Genomic DNA, 23,360 nt, shown 5'->3' with positions numbered 1-23,360 from the left:
CACAGTGAGACACAGACTGAAATGTGGGGATGACTACTGTTGATGTTGATGCCACAGGCAGAGGCGCCAACACAGACACCAACAAAAACACACACACACACACACACATGCACACTTAAGCGCAAACGAGCGGGTTGCATGAAAAACTCATTAAAACTCGCGTTGTTGTCCCTGCTGGTTGCCGCCTAACCGCCCTGACGCTTCTCGCCCTTCTCCGACCTTCTCGAACAGCTCGACTAGTTCGCTCCTTATGCCAGCGGGCATGAAAATTTATTATCGGGCGACCAGTTTGGCATCAGTTTCAAAAACTTTTGACTATTCAGAAACTGTATGTGCGCACGCCTGCAGCAATGCCAGGATGTAGACATGGTCGTAGGCGTAGTCGCAAAGCTTTTTCAGCCTTTTGCTAGTTGTTGTTATACGGCTCGGCGCTGTCATGAATTGGCGCTTAAGCTGGCCCATATAAAAAGTGGCACGACAACGATGGCCACGTCGGCGCCGTGGGCCAGAGTCAATTATGCAACTAGCGACAGTGAAGGTAAAATTGCTAATGAATGCCAAGTGGGCGGCTATGGTTGATAACGAGCCCATTGGGCGCACCAACTGCGGCCATTGCCAATTTATATGCAACTTTCGTGGCCAAGTGGCCTGCTGAAGTTTTCGGCCTGGCCTGGCTTGCCCCGGATCTGCCCTGCTCCGTTGGTGCCTCGACCTATGCCTGGCAGAAAGTGTGCACATTATGCGCTGCTCTTGCTGGCGATGACATTGCAAACATTTGTGCTGATCTTAAGTCCAAAGTCGAGCTTAAAGTAAGGGCTTAAAGCAGCGGCTGTGCATAATTAACTCAGCTACGTATCTGTACATGACATCACATGCACATATTACAATTGCAGACACCCACACACTGGCACTTTGAAGGATATGACCATGTCACACTCTGACGGTTTTTGTCCCCTAGAAAAGCAATTCAGAGAGTGCGCTTGTGTGTGCCCATTCTTCATAAGTATGCATACACTTACGAACTCAAAGTCGGTCAGTAATATAATAGTGTCTGCAACGCCAAGTTATCTCAAAATGAAAAAGTTACCGGAGGAAATTAAACAAAAAAAATATTTGTAGTTTGAAATAGCACAACGAACGTAATTGCTTAACAGGAATATAAAAAAATTAAGCACTTGAATATAGTAAAATAGTTCAAGCATAATACATTTAAATCTTTCGATTGGACTTTCATTTCTTGCTGCGTATTTTTAACCTTCTGCCTATAAATACTTTCGCAAACTACCCTAAGAAATTTCTTTTTATGTGAATCTTTAAAAAATAATTATTTTCGCTCGTAGATATAAACTTTAAGCTTTGCAAAGAAAATAGATATATTTTTCCCATACTAAAAATACTTTATGTGTGGTATATAACACTTTGCGATTACATGTTGTTTTTGATTTAATTGCAAAGTAAATATTACAGAAATCACAAATTAATTTCATATTGAAGCGTGTGTTACTATCGTGCTGAAAAATCTATTTGTGCTTTAATTTTTTGTTTAATTTTCGCACATTTAAATACTTGAACACAAACGTACGCATATGAGCTCAAACACAGAGCGAGATGACTTTGTGCATTTGCATTTGCACATACAATCACGCACACAGGTCTGTACACACACACTAGCACCCACATATACATAACCATACATGGGGATATATGCAGACACGCCCACTCGTACAGCTGGCAGTATAAATAAATGTTGCTTTCATTTTTCAGGGTTTTTTTTTTTGGCTGTTTGCTCGGACGCTTCCTCCGACCCAACCTGCTGCCATACCAGCCTTTGCCGTTGCTAAGCTGCTGTACCCCGTTCATTTTATTTGGTACTGTGTTCAGTTGCAGCTGTAATTCTTGCAGCTGTTTTTTTTCTTTTATTGTTTTAATATGTGTATGTGTGTGTGTTTTTGTTTGTATTGTTGTTATACTTACCGCCCAGTTACTTGCACACTAAAGTTAAATGTCATGGCCATAATAGCGACCATTATATCAGCCATGGCTAAGGAAACTACAAAGTAATTCGTTATAACTCTGCAAAGAGAAAGAACACAATCAGAAAACGAAAATAACATGAGATATTACGAATCATGACAACAACACAGCAATAACAGATATAAGCAATATGAATAGGGCTATATTACGACATGCCTTTAAAAGGACTAATCAGGATATCGTACTGATGCCCCAGCTCGCTTCTACGTTTGTATCCGTGAGAGTGTATTAGTGCTTTCTTTGTGTGGGTGCTGGCATTGCACAATCTGTAATGCGTGCCATTACCCCCAAGGGGTAAGCAGCTACTATACTGCTGCCTCTCCGCAAATGCCAGCAAATTATTTTAGTTTGCATTGTGCCATCAGCATGGGACATAATTAAAAGGCAGGCAACGAATCGAAAAGAAAAATGTGGCTTAGCTGACCAAGGCTACAAATTTCTCCTTATGAATACTCTATATATGGCGTTCGGCTTGCAGTACATAATGAGCAGCAGGAATGACAGAATGTGGAGTTTTCGAAGCTGTTTAGTAGCGAAGCTATTCAATGCATTCCTATCAAACGATTTACATGGCGTATAAGTAATAAACTTCTAGGGAGTTTGAACGATCAATAATACACATTAATGTTGGCTAAGCAAATAGTTGCAAGATGCCTGCAACGGCCTTGTTTATCTATTACTCTAGCGTTACTTTTTGCAGCTCTTAAATAACTCGCAGAGCTTTGGGCCGTTAATTGCAATAAGTAGCCACCATTTTGCAACTGCGTTGCCATCACTCTCCTTTCCTCTCGCTCGCTCTCTGTATATATTTATATATATTGCCGTCCTTAGCTAGCCTACTTAAACCATTAAATTTCTTCAAACTGAAAGAAAATACCATTTAAACACTTTAGCGGCTGGCGTTGGAAAAAAAAGCCCGGAAACAGTTGCCGTGCATCCTTCAAGAGAAGGCGGCGCCGCGGCGTTAATCAGTAGCCTCCATGTAATGGCAAATGGTTGCTACATTTTAGACGCCACCCTAGCTACATATAGAACAGTGGCTGCGACTGTAGCTGTGGCTCGTGGCTCATCTTCAACAGCGTAAAAATGTGAAAATAATTTCAAGCACGATGGCAAGCGTTTTTATTGGGCGGCATATAGAAAATTTTAAATTTATGCTGTCATAAAAACCAAAAGCCGCCTTAATTGCCAAAGTTTCGGCTGAGGGGCTTCTGTTTCTGTTGTGTCACTTGTTTTGTTTTTGGTTGCCCTATAAAATGGGTAAAAGCGAGCATAACTTGTATCTGTTGTCGGTTTGTCATCATACCTATGAACTAATGTTATTTAAATTTGTATTCTTTAAATACTTGATGATCACAAACAGCCGATTTACTATTTATACATACACGACTTTATCAATTTTGAAACTGTGATCAAAATGTACATAGATCTGTACATATTTGGGTGATCGGTAATAATATTTATCCACTAATATCAATTGAAGAAACAATTGTTGATTGTGCCTAGTATAGAATAGAAGAAGTAAGTTTGTGCCTAAATTTGAGTGTGAGCAGGTGTTAGGATATATACTGGATATCGTCTAGTCGTGCCTTCGCATGGCTATAGATTCTTTCATCACTTTTTTTCGACTGTATGATGTTTTTTTTGGAATTTTTTATAAGTTTAACTGTCGTTTATTGTTTCTTTTGTGTTTGCTTTTGTGTGTCCACATTCTATTCTTCATGGCATTGTTTTAAGGAACGTCTCATCTATGCGTAATATGTGCACCATAGAACAATAAATAGATTTGCAGCTGGTTGCCGACATCAGCTGGCAATTTATAAGCCGCACGCTGCTTTCGGATTTTGTGAAATCTTTTGCGCCTGGACGGCATTAATGTTGGCAAGAAATTAGATTTATATATATAGAAGGCGTGTGGCCTTGGGTAAAAGTCAACTTAACGCACGTAGAAGCCCAGATTCACCATTATTATTATCATCATCATCAGCAGAAGCACCGTGATGAGCATTAGTATCATTATTTTTTAGGCTCTGAGACTGCCGACTCGCAAGTCACTTAAAAAATAAAATGTTGCTCATTAGCAGCAAAAAAGATAAATTAAGAGACGTTCAACCTTAATTACGCCAACCTCCCGAACCCCACGGCTTCTTGTTATTCTTCCTTTTGCTATCTAAAAAAAGTGTGTTCGCCTTATTTTCTCTTGCCTTTTTTACGCACTCCTTTTGCTAAGAACATTTAAAGTTTTCATTACTACAAAAGAATTTGCATTATGAAAAACAGCGAATGTAACCTGAAGGGGGTGTGGCAAAATCTTGCTGGCAACAACTTTTGATTGCATGACTGCAAAACGGTGCGACGCAGTTAACTTTGATTATGTGAGCCCGACGGACCTTCTCTGAAAGGGGAAGTCCCGTGGGTTTTATGAAGCGCTAAATTGATTTGCCTGCCAGTTATTAAGGCATAACTAAAAATATTAACGAACCGAGCCAAGCTGACGACCCATCATTTATCACTAGAAAACTTTTTTACGGCAATGTCTTTCTACATAAATGTCGAGCGAAGGACGCCACCTCCGCCCGCACCGTGCTGCCAGTTGACAGCGCATCTAACGAGGTCGTCTAGCTAAGATGTTGACAAGTGTATATTCTCCCACATGTGCGTATGTGTGTGCATGTGTCTGAATAGTTGAGTGGCTATATTTATATTTCGTTTGCAAATTGATAATACGAAGGTTTATTGGCTTGTCATTGGGACTGTACGTCAATTTATATGTGCACATCTATGAATAGCCAAAAATTAAATGAAAACTATAAACAACATTTGAATGCATTCATTGCCTATGCAGTTCAATTCAGAGAATCGTCATAAAGTTGTACTTATATGTCAGCCATTCTTTTTTTTACTTAGTAGACTTATCTGTTTATAATTAAACATGGCACTTCAAATCAAAGTTAACAAATATGGCACATGCTCCACAATTGGCTCACATAAATAACAAACAAAAATAAAAAAATAAAACAAAGTTTAGAGAATATACATTCTTATATTTAAGAAAAGTAAAAGCACATTTGCTCGAAGACCGTTTCACAGTTGAGTTTCCATTTTCTAGCAAAGTTGGTAACAAGGAAATAGAAAAAGTATTGTTACAGAATATATTTTTTTAAATAGAAATTGCTAGGAGAATCGCCACAATAGCAAAAAATGAAAATTAAAAACTCTAGCGTGACCATTAATAATCGCTTAGCAAGCAAATTGTATGCTTGCACATTTAAAAAAGAGTCATAAAACTTAATTTGTCAACAAATTAATGAATTGCGCCAAAGCAGCTCTTCCCTTTATACCCTTTAGCGCTAATACATGTACCAAGAGGGTATTTTTTAATGATCTTGCACATTTAGTAGCCGACATTAGACATTTTTTCATCCTAACGTATTCAGAATCGAATTGATCTTATTGCCATTGAGTCTGGATTTCCATGCTAATTGTTCTGTTAACAGATATTTAGATTTTGTGTGTAGTTGAGTTTTTTGGCGAGAACCTTATTTGGCTTAGTTTTTCCGTACTTTAGCATAAGCACTCCGAGCTAGGGACTTAACTTTCTCAATTAACTTTTCCGATACTAGTTTAACTTTCTCAATTAACTTTTCCGATACTACTTTAACAACCATTCTAACAAATGGGAGAGAATAAAATTTGAGCGATTTAATCCATATCTTGCTGAAATTTGTTTTAACAGAGTATATGTTAGTCGGATACATCTAAGTTAGTCATTCCTACTTCCTTCCTGCAGTAACAGCAGAAAAAGAGGAAATGGTATTGTAGAACTCTGGCCAAAGAGAAATGCAAATATTACAGACTGTGGAACATGAAAATGTAAGTTGTTTATAACACAGAGAGGGTAGCGGGTTGTAGATAGACGCTCAATTACGGCCAAAATAAATAAGGAACAAAGCAGTTACATAAAATTCAAGCGAATTGGAAGTAAAATGGCTGGCAGCAAAGCGAGCGCAAAAACAGGAACACGAATGGGACACGATTTCAGATACAGATGCGGGCAAGGTATACGGCAGGCGGACGTGCATGAATTTTATGCGAAGTTGACAAAAATTGAGCATATGAAAGCGGAATAATTAGAAAGTGTTAAGGCTGCGTCAGGTGCGGTGGTGGCTTGGCGGGGCTTTTCGCGCAAATTGGCAATCAAGGCAGCCCCAGGAGGCGGCACAGCTTCAGGAATTTTATGCAATTACAACAAAAACTCAGACAGAGAGAGCAACGCTAATTGCTTTTCACAGATAATTAGAATGTAAGCGTGCAAAGTGAGGGAGACGGTAGCTGGGGACTGGGGACCGTGGACTAGGGGCTGTATCTGCCAAATTAGAATTAAGCTTTAGTTAGACACATTACGTATACGCACCTTAATTTTCTAACACGCATCACAGAAATAATAACAAGCAGATTGCCACAAATGGCCGCTATGATGATGAACAGCATGACAAATGCCTTAAGCACCCAGAACGCATCGTCGAACCAATGCTCGACGCCGCCGGCCGGCGCAACTCCAGCGTCAAGCTGGGATCTGCTGTCATTTAGGAGCGCGGCTGCCGTGCTGCTTAGCAGCGTGGCGTTTAGTTCGTGTGTTAGGGCGGGCATGGGCATGGCAGTGCCTTGCAGTGGCAGTGCAACGGCGTCGACAACGCCAACTGTTGCAGTCACAGCATTCGTTGTGTGCAAGACAGCCGCCGCTGTCAGGGCGGCGGTGGCGCTGATCAGCGTCAAATTGAGGCTGGGATTATTATTTGAAGTCGTTGTGTTGGAGCGACGTATTGAACGTGCTTGCACCGCTGTCTCTTGCTCTTGCTCTTGCTCTGGCTCAGCCTCTGGCCGCCGGCTGCAACGGCATAGTCTTTTGCGTATCCTTGTGACGCTGGTTCTGTGCCGCATCGTTGTTGCTGCCGCTGCGGTGGGCAATGCGGGCAGCAGGCCAAGCTCCAAGCCCTGCATGGCTTGCATTTGGCTTGACTTTCACTTGGGCACGGACACGTTCGTCTGCTCAAATTTGTACACTCTCTTTTTGGTTTATGGTCACGACTTTTAATATTTTTCTCTCACTTTTAGCCGTTGCGGCTGTATTTGGCTTTGCTTAACTTTTTGAACTTGGCCTTGATTTCGGTCTCACTCTTCGTCTCGGTGTTGGTACTGGGTCGGTCTTTGTCTCAATCTCATGAGCCTGCGTTAATTCGCTGGACAGCCACCGACGGCGAGAAGGTGCGCCATTAGGGATTCGCGACACGCGTGGCGCTAGCGACGTTGAAACCAAAACTGAAACGGCCACCGCAACGGAAATTGATTCGCCAATGTGGCGCGCACCGTGCGACAACGGCAGGGACGGAGGCAGAGACGGAGACGTCAACGCCAACGTCCACGTTCACGTTCGTGTCGCTCTTGCCGCTGTCCTTGCCAACGCCAGCCGACGCCCACTCAGTTCACGTCGTTGCTGCTGCTGCTCTTTGTGGCTGTTGTTGCTGTTGCTGTTAATGATAATATTATTATGGAGGCGTCGTCGCTGCCGCGGCCGAGTTTGCTGGACTGTTTGGCGTTTTAGCTATGCGGCTTCTGTTTTTATTCTGTTTGCTGTTGTTGTTGTTGTTATTGTTTTTGTTGTTGTTGTAGCTGTCTCTGTCCGTTGATTGGTTTTTTTTTTGGCTCAAGCGGCTGCGTTTTAATTTTATACATTTTTTTCCTTTTTTTTTTTTTTGGTTGCTGCGGAGACCGCGTCGCTTAGCTGCTTCTGCTGCGGCTGCTGGTGTTGATGCTGCCACAAAATTGCAGTATTTTAGTCTTTATTTTTAACATTTCTTGTCTTTCATTTATTTTTGGTATAGTTCGTGCAAGTGGTTTTCACATTTATATTGCAGCAACTCAAAATGTTTCGACGCTTTTGCTGTTCTGTCATAAAAGCAAAATCATTCAAACGCAAAGAAAGAAAAAAAAAATCGACAAAAGCATAAAAAATCATGCGTTGAATTTTCCTTTCTTTTTGTGCATATGTGTATGAGTTAAGTTATTATATATATATTTATTAGTGTGGATTTTTGCCACCGCTGCCGTATGTATTGATTTTAGTCAATATTTGTTTATATGCTGACGTAGAATTCGTTTTGGTTTTTTGTTTGAGTGGCCTAAATATATAGGGTGTCTGCTACTGGACGGTCCACATTCTAGAAATGTACTAACGATGCACTTATTAGATTCTGCTCTGGCTCCAGGGTATTTAAATAATCACTGTTGCATTTCTATGTCATGATCAACCTTTGTACAATCAAAACTAAATTGGCGCCCTTCCATGAATCGTACGTCTTTATATAGGGTGCCTAGCTGGGCGACATTCAGAAATTAATCAATTTCATATGTGCTGCTTGCAAAAAAAAAATAATAATGTCTTTTAACCACGTGATGCGTTCTAGCGCACTCCTATGGGTTACTGGCACTCCTCTAAAACAAACACTTTGAGTCACCCTGTATATGTGTAATGATTTATATGACGGCAGCTGCGCCAAAGAATGTCACTCTTGATATTGCCCGCTTCACAACACATTAAGCCTATATGTATCGTCGTATTCGTGAGTATTTTAGGCTCCCTTTACCCACCCAAGCAACTAAGATGCGAAAAAAGTCCCAATTATTATTGTTCTTGTAGTTTTGTTTCTTTTTTACTCCCTTCTGTATATAAGTATATAGGCTGTGTATATATATAGACTATTCTATAGTTGTATGCGACTTTGTTCGGTTTTCTGTATTTATATTTATAATTTTTTCTGAATTTATTTCCTGGTGATGTTTTATTTTCATGTTCGCACACGCTTTTAGCGCTCGCAACGTAGCCGCCTTTATGATGTTGTTGTTAGATATTGTTGCTGTTGTAGTTGTCGTTGTTTTTGTTGTTGTTGTTATTGTGGCACACTCAACAAATTGGCCACTCGCATTTTGGCGGCCACGAGCTTTAAATTAGACGCCCAGTTGCGTAGGGGTATTTCATTTTGGATTTACTCGTTGGCATGACAAATTTTTAGCAAAATATATTTTGACTATCTTTTTGCGTTTCGGTGTTTTGTGTTCGGGTTTCAGCTTTGAGAGCCAAAGTACTGTTAATTATGGAAACTGCCAGTTAAGGAAGTTGGCTGCAATGAGCCAAAGCATATGGCGATATGACTTTGTTGTTGTTGTTGCTGTTGGTGCCTCGCCCTGGCGCTATTCCAAATTAAGCAACTGCAAGGAAATGGAAATAGAAAAGCAAATAAATATAAGTGTGTGCATGTGTAAATATAAATATATGTTTTAAGTTCTATAAAATAAAAATTGAGTGCGCATAAATATTCGAAAACAGCACGAGAAACACCATGAACACCATGAAAAAAAAAGCAAAAATGCGATAATAATTTTGTTTAAAAATATGTATTCGCATCTTATAGATGTTTGTCACCGCTCATCAAAGCGCTGCCGCAGAGGCAGAACCGCTGGCGTCACCGTCACACTGTCGCTGCCGCCGGCGCTGCCGATGCCGATGCTTGCCTTAATTTTATATATTTATTAATTTTTAAATTTATAATTTTGTACCCAGCGACCGACGCCTTTTGCCTTTTCGCCGTGGGTGTTTGATTAATTTTTGTGGCCAAGCCGATTGCCATTAATTTAAGTTGAAAATTGATAAAAAAAAAATTTACCTTAAGCAAACGCAAAAAACATCGATACAATGTTTTGTTTTAAAATTTACATATTCGCGCCTTTCAATTGACGAAATGCAGGTTAGCATCTTTCATTGGAATTTCATGGAAGAAGGCCGCAACTGACAAGTGGCGACAGGCCATAAGCGGAAGATTTTCAAACATGGATCCACAAAAACAAACCCCAAAATGCGCTTTAGTCAGCTGCCAATTGTTTTGGCATATGTATCTGTGTCTGTATCTGTATCTTTAGCATTTGTGTTACTTGCCGACAATTCGCTTGTTGCCATCGTTCAGTCAACGCCTTCAAATACACAGCTTCCAATGTTAGTGTCATGAAAATTATTATTATTATTGTTTTTGTTTTTGTTTCAAATTTAATTTTGCCATGCACAGTTTTAGTTATTTGTGGTTTTTGTTTTGGCCGTTGACGTGGCCGACGTTTTTGCTCTTGGCATTGTGCGTCCTCGTCTGTGGTTGTTGTATTAAGTTTGCTGTCTTCATTGTTGTTGTTGATGCTTCTTGCTTGAAACTGTTGCCAAATTATGGCGCACATGCCGATAAAAACAACAACAACAACAACAGCAAATGCAAAAGCAACGGCAAGAAAACTTATGGCCCGGATAAGGCAGCATATACGAGACCAGAGTAGCAATTCTGGGCAGAGCAGCTGCACTTGGCTAAGATACCGTGTGGCATCAGTTGAAGCTGCTAATTAAGCTTAACATACTTTCTGGAGCACTTAGCCACACAGGGCTGCTTCTCAGCCTTCCACGCCAACATCGACATGCTGGCATTATGCTCTGTGCATGCTCTATCTTCTTTTAGCTTTTAATTAATTAACTTGCATTTATTTTTATTTAATAAACAAAACTTTTTACTTTACATTGTAGCACCGACTACATTCCGTTCAGATCAAGTCCTAACCAACTTCCCACCATGCACCCTTTCCAGCCCTCACATTTTAGAGTTTGTGTTTTTACTTGCTTTTAGCCCATCCAGTAAGCCAGCTGTGCTTTGCGTATTACACCTGAGCTCTGAGCTCACATAAATTGGTTTTGTTAAAGAATTTCATACATCTCAACTTACAAATTCGGAACCTTACGAAATTAACAAGGTATATACATATATTCGTTTAAATATTTAGACAGCAACTGAGAAAGATTACAAAATGATATGGTGTACACAAATTTAAAAGCCTCGTTCAAAAAAGCCGCTTTTGACGTCCACGATAAAGCCCGAGGACTCAACCAAGCTCGGCAAAATATCACCTAAGCCAATTGTGTTGTAACAAACGAATGCTATTTTTAATTCAATACAACAAACATTTAAAATTAAAAAATTTAAGTTGAAAACACAATAATCACATCCCTTTATTCAGTTTTCACAGAAACACACATGTGGACATGGCTACATTAACTCAGCTGGTGATGCTGATTATTTAATTATCGAAATGGAAAATCATAATAACCGGGGTAAATGCAATGTCCCACTTGAACTTTGCACAGTTTTCCAGTTCAATTTTTCGCACGCAGTGAGTAAATAAATCATCCGGCTAATGGCTCTTTCAAACTGTTCCATGTTTCTTTTCTTACATATATGTAAACCAGTTGTATATGGATGTAAGTAAATAGTTATGTATATATATTTATATATATGTATGTATTTAATTTTCGTTTTCTCGATTCCAAGCCCAGCACACAGCGCTCAAAAGGCAGCAAGAGCCAGTGAGCTTTTCAATTTCAACTACGTAGATAAATATGCCATGCTGCCAACTGTAAGCGATTAGGGTAAGATATTAGGACGGGCCGAAGGGGAGTTGCATTGAAACTCGAACGTACCGCCTAAGGCGTTGAGATTTTATTGGCCATAAAGTAGGCAGCCATGAAATCGGAGCAGAGGCGCCACAACCAGAGGAAGGGGCTAGACGGGAGCGTCCATTTAAAAGCCATTGTAGCGACACACACAATGAAAACGAAAACTTGGCTAAACAGATGACAAAAAATACGCGGCGATTGATGCTATTGTGGTGCGCAGTGTGAAGGATAAGCCACACAAAACAAATGTCAAAGTCAACACCCAAACCAATGCAAACACTCACACAGCAGTGGATGCACACACACACACATATACACACAAGCATAGACCGTGAATGATGGTGGGAGGCAGGGAAAGGGAGAAAAGATAGATAGGCACACACTTAAGCTGCAGTCGGAAACGCTCGACAAAATCAGCATAAAAAGCAATAAAGGAGGAGCACGTATTGAATACGTGTATGTATGTATGTATGTATGTGTGTGTGTGCATGTGGCCGTATATGAAAGTATGGGTGTGCAGATCGATTTCCTTGGCCACTCGAACTATAGGTAAAGGCGTTTAATAACTATGTTGAATACATTAAACATTTAAAAGTTAAGGAAAATTTAATCAAGCAAAATAATAATTTATTGGCAAACACTTTAAAATATATGAAAGTTAAACACAAATTATTTGAGTAAATTATTTTTATTGCCCAAGTCTGTGAAAAGGATATAATGTATTTGTGCAAATGTATGTAACAGGCAGAAGGAAGCATCAGACACCCCATAAAGTATATATATTTTTGATCAGCATCAACAGCATCTGTGCTGCAATTTTAATTCCGTATTTTTGTCATTGAGAATTAATAATTGGTGTGATTCTTAGGTAGGGGTAGTGAAATGTAGCGAGGGTCGGTCTGTTACGAGTTCGAATCCTACCGAGGAAACTATGTTTTTTTTGCTGGTGTGGCTGTTGAGAAGAGGCGGCAGCAAATAATGTGGTCAGTTGCGAGTTCGAACCCTGCCAAGGGACCTTTTTTTAAATGTATCTATGTTACTACTAAAGCAAAAGAGCGTGTCGCTCGAGCTGCATTTGGTGTTGGGATAAGAGTGCTCAGGGTATCCCCTAGTCGGGAGCTCCCGACTAGAACCTGTTAACTGTTTTCACTTAGAGTTGAAAAAATATATATAATTATTTATTACATAGGCCCATCCTAGTTTAATAAGCCTTATAAAATATCCGCATCTGCAAAAGGCAAATTTAATATTTGTTGTTATTAACTATTAAATAGTCTTAAGAAATAGACTTTTCTCCGAATAATATTGTTAATTATTTATTGTAGATAATGGGAATACTATTTCTTTTCTAATCCTATTCTATAGGATATATTCACTGAACAAGGTTTGCTTTAAGCAGAAAAAAATCTATTTTTTTTTTCTTTATCCAAAAAAATATCTTAAATTGTCCAGCTTAAGCACATATCTATTAAATATTTCTCTCCAGATCAGCTGACATATACATAATCCGTTAAGTACTGTACCCACAAGAGTATCCTATGAATAACTTTGCCTAAGGTTTCCTTGGCATTTCATAATATTGCTGCTGCTATTGTCATCGGCCTAGCCTTGGCAGCGTTGCTGGGCAACTGCTTGAGATTGTAATGAACGTCAAGTAGCGCAACGATTAATGAAAATTGCTTAATCAGCATTATTATCTTACTGGCATTAAATTATTTAGAGAAGCCTGAAGAGCACGAGCTTAGGGACAATATTGTTCCTGGTGTTGCTGCTGCTTATGCTGATGTTGTTGTTGTTCTCGCCGCCAAGTCCAACAATGTCGCCATTTGTTGGCTTTGTTCCTCAGCCAAATACGCGCAGACAAAAGAGTTGATCGCTGTGCACACACAAAACACACAAGTGCACACAAGCCAACACAGTCAGCTGAAGCTGCTAATTGATTAGCGCAGACTACGTGGCTTCAGGGGAGCCACGCGGGCTATGTCTGACAATCAGCGAAGTAAACTGAAAGCGCAAACAGCGACAGCAAATCATCCTTGTCTCAGTCTATGCGCTCTTCAAGCTCATGAGTTGGCAGTGAAAGCGACATCTGTTTCCAGGAAAGAGCTGCCACTTGCCCCGCTTCCGTTTCTGATTTCAGCATTTGCTGTTTCTGACAGCAAACTGCCAGAAGTTTGGCGAGCGCATCGCTGATTGACGAACGCACGCTTGACTAGATGCCCAAGAAGTAGTGCTTCTTACCCCTTTGCCCCAGCCACCCTTCGAAATGGCTCAATGTGTTTGCCAGCACTTGGCATTTTGTCCTTATCATTCCAATGCCATGGTTCAAAGCTTAATGAGCGCCTGTCTACCATTGACAGCTGAGCTAAGTGGCTTTGTGTTGCCTTCGGCTTTAATTCATTTGTATCATTCTAAAGAGAGCATGAAATTGATTTTCTATGCCTTGTCTATACAATTTCATGACTAAAAGACCATTAAATCGTTTCAAAATCTCACTATTCCCGTCACCGTAAAGAGCAAAAATCTTTCTAAATTCAATGCACTGACTCAGCAGCATTTAATCGATTTTTCTAATCCCCTCGAAGTTGATAATTAATGCTTTAAGAAACTTGACAAATTTAAGCTCCCATTTAGCATGGTGTGTGAAAGCATTTATTCGAGATTTGGATTATAGGAATGAAAATCATGTGTGCCTTGCACTCACGGGCGCTCCGGCAGCATGTCCCAGATATGCTAAAGACTATGTTAGGCATTAGTGTTAAGAAGAGACAGTCTTTGGCAAAATGGTGGGACAGAAAAGAGAATCTTTAAAGTGTGTCTTAATTTAATAAATATAATAAATAATCTTAGTCATCGTCTCAGAATTTCATTTATCATCTAATAAAAATTAACCATTTTTCGTATGCTTTATTTTCATTTCTTTTTCCTCAATACTAAAAGACATTTTTCTTAATGAAATGTTGGCAATTATTTTGTAGTCTCTGGATGACATTTCGGATCGGATGCCGAGACTACGAATATGAAATTTAAAACTGTAGCCTCATGACCTTTGCTTGTTAAATGGTTATAAAGTTGGCTAATATGAAATGAAAAACTCTTTTCATTTTTGACTTGTTTATTTATGTTATCTTCAGATTTTCTCTACTTAATATCCCTTGAAGCTGATATCCTTTGACTGTTTTATGTTATTGTTTAGTAATCCATTTGATAGTTTGGCTATCATCTATGTATTTAACATAGCTGTTTACACTTTGTAATTCCTGCTCCTTGCCTGCATATTTATCCAATCAATATCGGCAATTTAATAGCTTGAATTCTATTGAATGATTTTATTATATTGCTGACACTTTTTGAAGTATCAATTTATCGGGCTGTAACTAAAGCTTTGTTCTGCTGACTAAATGTCAATTGTCCGACAAAGTGGTGGCCAAACGTTTCAAACCATAAACTCACTTGAACAGCCATTAATCTGGGCAGTCTGAGCGGTAAAGGAACAAGGACCATTAGCAGCATCAGTTGGCCAGGTGGCCTGGGGGCGAATGAAGAACCTAAAGCTCTGGGGTGTGTTTGCTTGCAGATTTCCGAGAAATTGATGATGCCCTTGCCCGGGCTGGCTGTTAAAGACTGAAAAAGCATTTTTGCACAACAAATTAATAAGCCCCGGAGAAAGCATTTTATATTTTACGTATGCAGTGGCAGTCGCTTGTAACAACGGATGCAGATGCACCAGCTGTACTTAATGGCACCTGGCTTTGTCGTGGAGAGGTGAACTGCATGCGGCCGGTCATCTACTGGCACATGCACGACTCTGTGCTGGCATTTCTTGAAGGGATCTATAGCTGCAGCTCATGCATATTCATGAAGCCAGTTCATGCTGTGTACGTGTGACTGTGTACTATGTGGGTACTATGCATATGCAGGTGGGTGGGTGTGTGCCCAACATCCGCTTTCGCCCAGCGCCACCCTATATGTGGTCTTCATAAATTTCAGATAGCCCGTTTAAGTTGTGCACCATTATTCGAAAATTGAAACAATTTCAATTTGATTTTTGGCCATGTACTGCCAGACTTTGAGTTTTTGGGTGCACACAATAGCACTCAGTGTTAAATGGCAAAAGTTCAGAGAAGAACTTGAGGTATTCGCTAGAAGCCCTAAAACGGAATTGCATATGACAAGCGCAACTTGACAGCAGCCGGCAACAGACCGCTTGCCCAATTTTACAAACGCCTCTTGACGTGGGCTGTGAATTCTGCACAGGCTGCAGTCAGCAGCCAGCAGGCCAGGTCGAGGCTGTTGCCTGTCAGTCTTGTAGTCAAGTTTGGGCATGTAAGTAAAATTAAAACGCAAATATGAAACATCGTTGAGCTGCTTGAAATTCTTGAGCCTTGACATCAGGAAGTGAATGTCGATGTCGATGTCGACGTCGATGTGATGCCATCAAATTATGACCCATGACAGACGAGGTTGCCGAAAAATGCCCCACAAAAAGTTCATAAACTTAAGGAATTTTAGAACAGGCCAAGCAGCTGGCTAGAATTCGCGCAGACCGCCTCGAAGTATGCAAAAAATGTTTGCCAATGCGGTCTTAACTCGAACAACAACTACTGCTATCGTTCGAAATATGGCCGGCTTTAGTATGCTCTTATATAGAACGTGCTTATTAAATATGGAGTCAAACAAATCTCCAAACATAAAAAATAAATACAAAGGCAGATATCACATATATTCGTCATCATCATATTTCATGCAATGAATTTTTGTTTTAGACTTCTTAATTTATGGCGCGTGTTTCGTTAAAGCCATGGAGCAGAACAAGCACCACCAGCGAATACCACACACACACAACCCATAGAACATTTCCACGCTGGCTTTTCATATTCCACGCGTGGCTGCGGCTCAGCCTCGTTCAGTGTGTGATTATTAAAATATGTTTGCACTGGCATTTTCATTGCGCTCATTGGGTCGTATTTTAGTCCACTCTCTCTCTTAGCTTTTTTTTTCTTGATATTTTGTGGTTTAATTTTTTTATAAAAAAAAAAAAATTGGCAAACAAATAGCTAAGCGTTGGTGGCCTACACAACTTTCAGCCTCCTGATGTTGACGAAAATTGTACAATTGATTTGGAAGAAGTTTCTGCGGCCTTAAAGCGGGTTTTGGGCTCATATTTTAGGCTCATATTATTTTCATAGGCTAAATGCTACGCACAGCAGGCTTATTTATTCGTGTGTGTATTTTAAACGAATCTTTCATATTCAATCGATTACAATTAAAAGCCGTACGACCTTAGTTACAATATAAGGTCCTTTAAAATATAGATATAGATATAGACATTTTTAATGCCTCCCCGAAATGCAAAAATCCGTTAACTTACGTAGAAGTTATTCACTCTACTCGAGCTCGAGCAACAACTGTGGAAATAACTGTGGAAATAACACTCAGTCTAAATTAGTCCTTTGTATATTACTTAGTCGTATATAACAGTCTTGTGGCAGAATATAGAAATTACAATATGAGGGGAGATGTTGCCTGAAGCAGCTAAAGCACAATTATTTCATACAAATTCTGTCTCGATGTTAGTAGAATTCCGGTACAACAAATATGTTTGCATCTGGCCTAACATAGCATTGGAAAGTTTCGTTTGGTTGATTTAGATCCCTTTGGCGTTCCTAAAGTCCTTTGTTAATGGTCCGAGTCTGTTCTGCCCACAGTTGAGTGCTTATAATCACCAAAAACTTTGAATGCAGCTTTAGACTGTGACCCCCAAACATCCCAGTAGAAATATATTTGTGTGTGCGTAGCTCGACTTATTTTGTTAAAGCTGCTTTCAAACTACAAGAGTAGTCATAGTTTCTCTAAAGCGGATTGGATAGAACAAAACTGTACTCTAGGTTGCCGCATATAAAATAAAATTGGTAAAAAGCATTTTGCTATGCATGCCGGGATTTAAGTTTAGTTAATAAATACCATAACATTGCAGGAACCACAAAAGCGGTCGCATACGTGAAATAAAAAGAGCTTAAAATTACAACATACTGCCCGTCATCCCCTGGACACCCACTTATAAAATAACGCACAGTTAATTTCAATGGGGCTAATGAGAATTGACTGAAATTCAATTTAAAAGTTAAGCTTATGAAAACTTTCATCCAAGCATGTGTTTGCATGTGTGCATTCACTTGTGTGTGTGCGACCAGCTAATGTGCGCGTTATGGGGACCGAAAAGACAGTAAATTAAAAGCTTAAACAATTACTTAATAGACATGCCACAAAATTAGATTAGGGACCTTTTCCCCAGAAATTATGTTGTAGAGGAGCAAAAAATAATGATTACTGCACAAAGGGACATTCCAACTACAGTAAAATAACAGACAGGCATTGACTGTCATAAACACACACATATACTGCCCAACATTGTTAGCAGACAAATAATTTTAAATGTATTTCAACAAAATGCAATACGAAGTGAAGCGAGAAAATGCCTTTGCTGTTGGAACAAGGATGCGCGCTGTAGTTACCATACCTTAACATATATATAAAAACACAGACAAGCAAATTAAATGAACGAAATTTGCCTAGCAAAAAAGATGAATATAAATAAACAGGATAGTTGTATATCTTAACATTTAATGATACCAAAAGCTTTAAGGTAAAACGTATCCCATAATAAAAATACAAAAATCTCTTGTTTCCAAGCGATTGCATCGAATTGTAATCGCATATGACGGCGGGCTTTCTCTATCCAGCCCTATGACATTCTTGAACATGCACACACACGCTCTGTTCCACTCGACAGAAGCATGTCCCTGAGCCTACATAGCGGTGGAAAAAAATAACCTGGTGTTATATACAACGTTTGGGCCAAAGTGATTTCATGTGTAGGTCACCCCTACCCAGCTTGTTTTTTTGGAACGCACTAATGAATTGAAAAGTTAAACACCGCTGCGCTACAAAACACACACAACAAATTAAAGCAAATGCAAATGGAAATGAAAGTGCATCCTGTATAGCACAGTGCCCTGAGCCCGCAGCAGCTCAACTCGGTGGCTCGTTCATTCCATTTACTGCTGCTGGTGAAAGTAGCGAACTATGTGGTGGCAGGCGTTTTGGAAGGGTACCTAACGGCAAACAACTGCATCACTAATATACATATAAATGTCTGTAGCCGTGTGTTTGTGTGTATTTAGTAACAGGCTTACGCTTACATGTAACCAAATGGTTGGCATGGTCACCAAAATACTGTGATTGATGATTTTCACATGCACTGACACTAATTGGCAGCAGCTTTGGGGCAGCGCAGCACCCTCAGTAAATTCCAATTAGAGTGCAATTGATTATTTCATCACATGGCAAACAACGAACGGTTGATAATAAGCCCATTGCAAAGCAATAAAACACGGTCACATAATCAGCTTGGACTATAAAGCTGGTAGCATCTCAAAAAAACTCTGCCGGGTTAGCCGGACTCACTGCTGGGCCAGCACAACTCGAAGCACGAATCGCAATTTGGAGAAATTCGGAAAATAAAATGTATGTGGCTTAGGGGAGCAATCAGCATAGCACACACACACACACACACACACACACACATATGTGTGCTAGCGATGCTTAACAATAAAAGAGCAGCCATATTGGAAAGCGTATAAACGCTCACAGCTGCCCGCCGCTGCCGTCAGCACATTTAAATTCATTTGGTGAAACAATTTCAAAAGGCAAACGCAGAATACAAACAGATATACGCACATAGAAAACTGTAGCATACCTCTGAGCGCCACCCACGTTGCTCCTTGTTGTGCCCCAAAACATTTTATTGGCCCTCCTACCAAACTAACCCCACACATAACATACGAATATGTGGCAAGCGAGTAACGAACTTAGATCAGTTGGTTTCTTTTTGACTGGCTGTTGGTTTGTTTTGCCTTTTGGCTGGCTAAAAGTTTTATTACCGCTTCGTTCCTTACTCTGTGCAACGGGCTCGTTATGTGCTTATTCAATTTGGCCACCATCGTTGCTGCTGATGGCTGCTGTTGGTCTTTTGTGGCGCCCACTTTAATCTGCCACTCTGGCCGTTTTTTGTAGCAACACTGCATATAACCTTATCAGGGTAAGGCACGTCTGCCAAATGGACAACGTATGTGCCGGAGTACTGCAACGGCACCGGCCAGAAGGAATACATTATTTTTTGCTGACCCAGCAAGGCACAGATAAAGTCAAGCCAGCAGAAACTCCAATCTACGCGGAAGGTGAGCTTTAAGTGGGATTTGTGTGATCCTCAAATACTTTGGCCGGCGCCTTGCTTATTATTTTAGACAATGCACTCGCGTATTTAATGTGGCTCTCATTTAGATGACAATAATTGACGTATAAAGTCCCTTGCTGCATTTCCGTTTGTTCGCAAACATGTTTTTGCTTTTGCTTTTAAGTCTCGTAATCGTAATCGTAATGTTTTTATACCGACATTGCCTTAGTTTCCACAGCTGCCACAAGTATCTGTAGCACACTTGCCTGTCACATGCCTATCGAGTATTACAAGAGGAAGCAAAGTATTTCTTTCATTGGACTGGTACAGTTTATCTTCATTGAGCACACGATGATGTTGCTGACAAATTATCTGCAAGTGGACGAGGTCAACAATGGAGTCGTAAAAAAGCTGCAGCTTAAAGCTAAGCAATATCATGGCCTTGAGGCGTTTCAGGCTTCAAGATAGAGCAGCAAATCTCTTAAGCTTTATGACAATTTAGACATTAATTTCAAAGGGCAGATGAAACTGAAGAGATGGCTTTTAAGGAAATATTCAATTGAGAGTTGCAACGAGGAAAACCTTTGAATAGAGCATACAAGCCACTAAGCTTAATCCACTTGCAAGAGAGTCAAAAATTAGTATTAACGATATAAAATGGCAAATCAAATCCACAGGGATTTCGAAATTATATACAGCATACAAAAGGATTTGAATTGAAGCTCAAGTTGGTCAGCAAACGGGCACCTTAATTGCGCACTTAGTGCAAGTTAAGCGGCTTATAATCGATAAACCTGAACGTCAGTTGGATGCCAGTGTTGCGGCTGGGGCTGCCCCAATGGCTAAAGGGAACACCTGCAGCAGGCAGGCATTGCCTCTTGCCAGAAGCGACCACAAGGCAACACTTGAGCATGCGGCAAATGTAGCCACACATACTGCGACACACATTTAAAGTGGGTGAATGTGTGTGTGTGTGTATAAATGTGCGGCTTGTTCTACTTGGTCAGTACGTTAAACGGTATTTGTCAAATTGTCTGCCACCGTCTGTCTATCTGTAATAGATGTTATTTAATTGTTAATTCAAAATAAGCATTAATTACAACATAATGTACACTTGTTTGTGATAACTGGGTTCCAATTAAAAATAATTTGCTGAGCGCTACTTAGAGAACAAAAGGTGTGTTCAACTGGTGGCAATTAAATTCAATTTGAATAACATGCTAAGGCCTTTAAATGAACAATTTGCATTGTTGTTCAACTTAATCAAGTATGTTGCTTCACAAAAGAGAGATACTCATATACATACACGCATTCATATATAACAGGCAATCATGAGTTGCCGCTGAGGTATTTGGCGAGTCACACTAAAGCCATTGGCAGCAACCTCTTCAAAAGGCAATACAACAATAAAGTGGGTGATGGGTATGCGGCAGGCAACTGGATGTGGCACAGAGTCCAGCACTTGAGCCAAGTTGCTTGGCGGCAGCAGCAGATGCCAAAAAGCCTTGCCTACATTTGTGCAAAAGCTATTTTTGAAAGTGCATACTTCCATGTGTCTGTGTAGGTGTCTGTACATATGATTATTTTTGTGTGTCTGTACGCTAAATGTCAGAGCTTATGGGCTGACAGCCCTTCAAAGACAGACATCCACGCAAATACAGTTGCACGCACATCCAGTTTGCTGCATATGTATGAAATTTCACGCATCACTTGTGACTTCAAGAAACACACACACACACAAGAACGCCCAAGTCACATAGCGCGAAATGGTGTGTTTGTGTGTGTGTGTGTGTGAATGGGGATATTACCATATTTCATGCTCTACATGAGCCTATTTCAGTTGTCAGGGACGATTTTCGGAGCAAAAGTAAGTAAGATGTTCCCAAAAAGGGAGACGGCGTATTCATGCTGAACTGACACACTTACCGACTGACTGACTGACTGACTGACTGACTGACTGACTGACTGAAGCTTGCAACAACAGCAACAGCATCTGTCAATCAAACCGGAATTTGCATTTACAGTTTTTGGCCTGGCTGCGGCTAATGGGTGGCTCGCAAACAACAGCAGCAGACCAGGACAACTGACTAATTCCATTTGCTGCAACCAAAATCCCAAAAGCTGAAAAATACGCTTACGTCGCATAAAACCAAAGTCAAATATGCAATGGCCAGTGGCAGGTCCCTTGACAATTGCCACAGCTCGCTGGTCAAGCCTTGTTTGCATATTATTAAACTTTCAAGCGGATTTTCCGAGCTTGCCAACACTAGAACCGGAACTAACAGCTCAAAACCTGTAGAAAATTCCATTTTCAGCTGAATACCAAATAATTTACGTGCCTGCAGCTTACAGAAGCAATGACTTTTTTATTTTTGAATATTGACTAATACTCTTAATTCCATTTACTCATCAATTGATTTTAATTATTGAGCGTACATTTGGCTGATTACTTATGCAAATTTGACATGGCCAAGAGCTATTCATTCGCTGTGCAAATTTCAATCTCAGTTATTGCAGCCGCCAGCTGAAAAAGTATTTTCAAATGATTCCACATCAACATACAATATACATACATACACAAACACACACGCACTCACACACCAACACACATGCAGACACATTAATATTTATGTATCCTTACATAAACCAAGCCAAACAAGAACCGGCCCTGCTGAGTTGGAAAGCTGACTGCCGACTGACGGCCCTAAAGCTGCAAAGTAGATCAAGGCGAGTTTTAGCAAAAAACAACAACAAAAACAATAGCAACAACAGAATCGAATCGCGCTACAACAACTGAAATCAGAGGTCCAACTTGAACATGCCAAACTTCAGCTTATGCTCAGCGCGGGACGGGTATTTATTACAGGGGCTTAAAAGTTTTTTTGCCCAGCTTTAGCCTAATTTTTCTTGCTTTATTTTCATTTCAGTCTCTACTTTTTTTTGTTATGCTTAACTTTTTAGCCCGGAAAGGCAAGGCAATTTTGCAGGTTTTATGATTCGATCGTCGGCCCTTGTCTGGGCTATTTGAGGGGCTCGCTTTGGGTATCATTTCCTGTTTATCAAGCGACGGCTCTGGTTGACAAATATGCGGCGTTTTGGGCTCTTGGAATGCGGTCAGTGTAACAAAACAGAACACATTTACCAGTTCAAATGGGCCGCCAATGGTGGCAATGTAGTTGCATACATTTTCTTGGCTCAACTTTGGCAATAAATTTTAAGTCTAGGTCTGGAAAAAAGTTTTTATTTTTTTTTTTCGGGTTTCCCATTGTGCAGCTTGGCACAAAAGTCACTTTCGCCCTTTTTTATTTGTAGGTCTGAGCGAATCAACACTGAAATTTAAATACACTAACTTAAATTTGAAATGACATACAAACATACATTTGGATACTTATATACACATATCGTCTGATGGCCATGTGTTTGGTGTCCTTTTGATTTTTGTTATACTTTTTTCTTGTTTTTTTGTTGCTGTTTATTGTCACGTTAACGACAATTTTCATGCATAAAGTTTTATTCTTGTTTCAGTTTCGATTTCGATTCTTGTACGTTTCA

The 23,360-nt window shown here is 40.1% G+C and overlaps 1 protein-coding gene across 1 annotated transcript in view; it reads right to left on the bottom strand.

Annotated features, from left to right (window-relative positions):
• The window catches only part of Octbeta2R (Octopamine beta2 receptor), a 48,113-nt gene that overhangs the window by 3,993 nt on the left and 20,760 nt on the right, over positions 1-23,360 (bottom strand). The window contains exons 2-3 of the mRNA XM_002055789.4: positions 6,449-9,300; positions 1,975-2,073 (exon numbers count right to left, since the gene is read on the bottom strand). Coding sequence (XP_002055825.3) covers positions 1,975-2,073; positions 6,449-7,044 — 695 coding nt within the window. The 5' untranslated portion in view covers positions 7,045-9,300. The remainder of the gene's footprint in view (positions 1-1,974; positions 2,074-6,448; positions 9,301-23,360) is intronic.

Source organism: Drosophila virilis, chromosome 2 (assembly GCF_030788295.1).
Source record: "Drosophila virilis strain 15010-1051.87 chromosome 2, Dvir_AGI_RSII-ME, whole genome shotgun sequence".
Taxonomy (NCBI): Eukaryota; Metazoa; Arthropoda; class Insecta; order Diptera; family Drosophilidae; genus Drosophila; species Drosophila virilis.
Note: the sequence above shows the minus strand (reverse complement) of the source record. Positions and strands in the feature narration are given on the sequence as shown.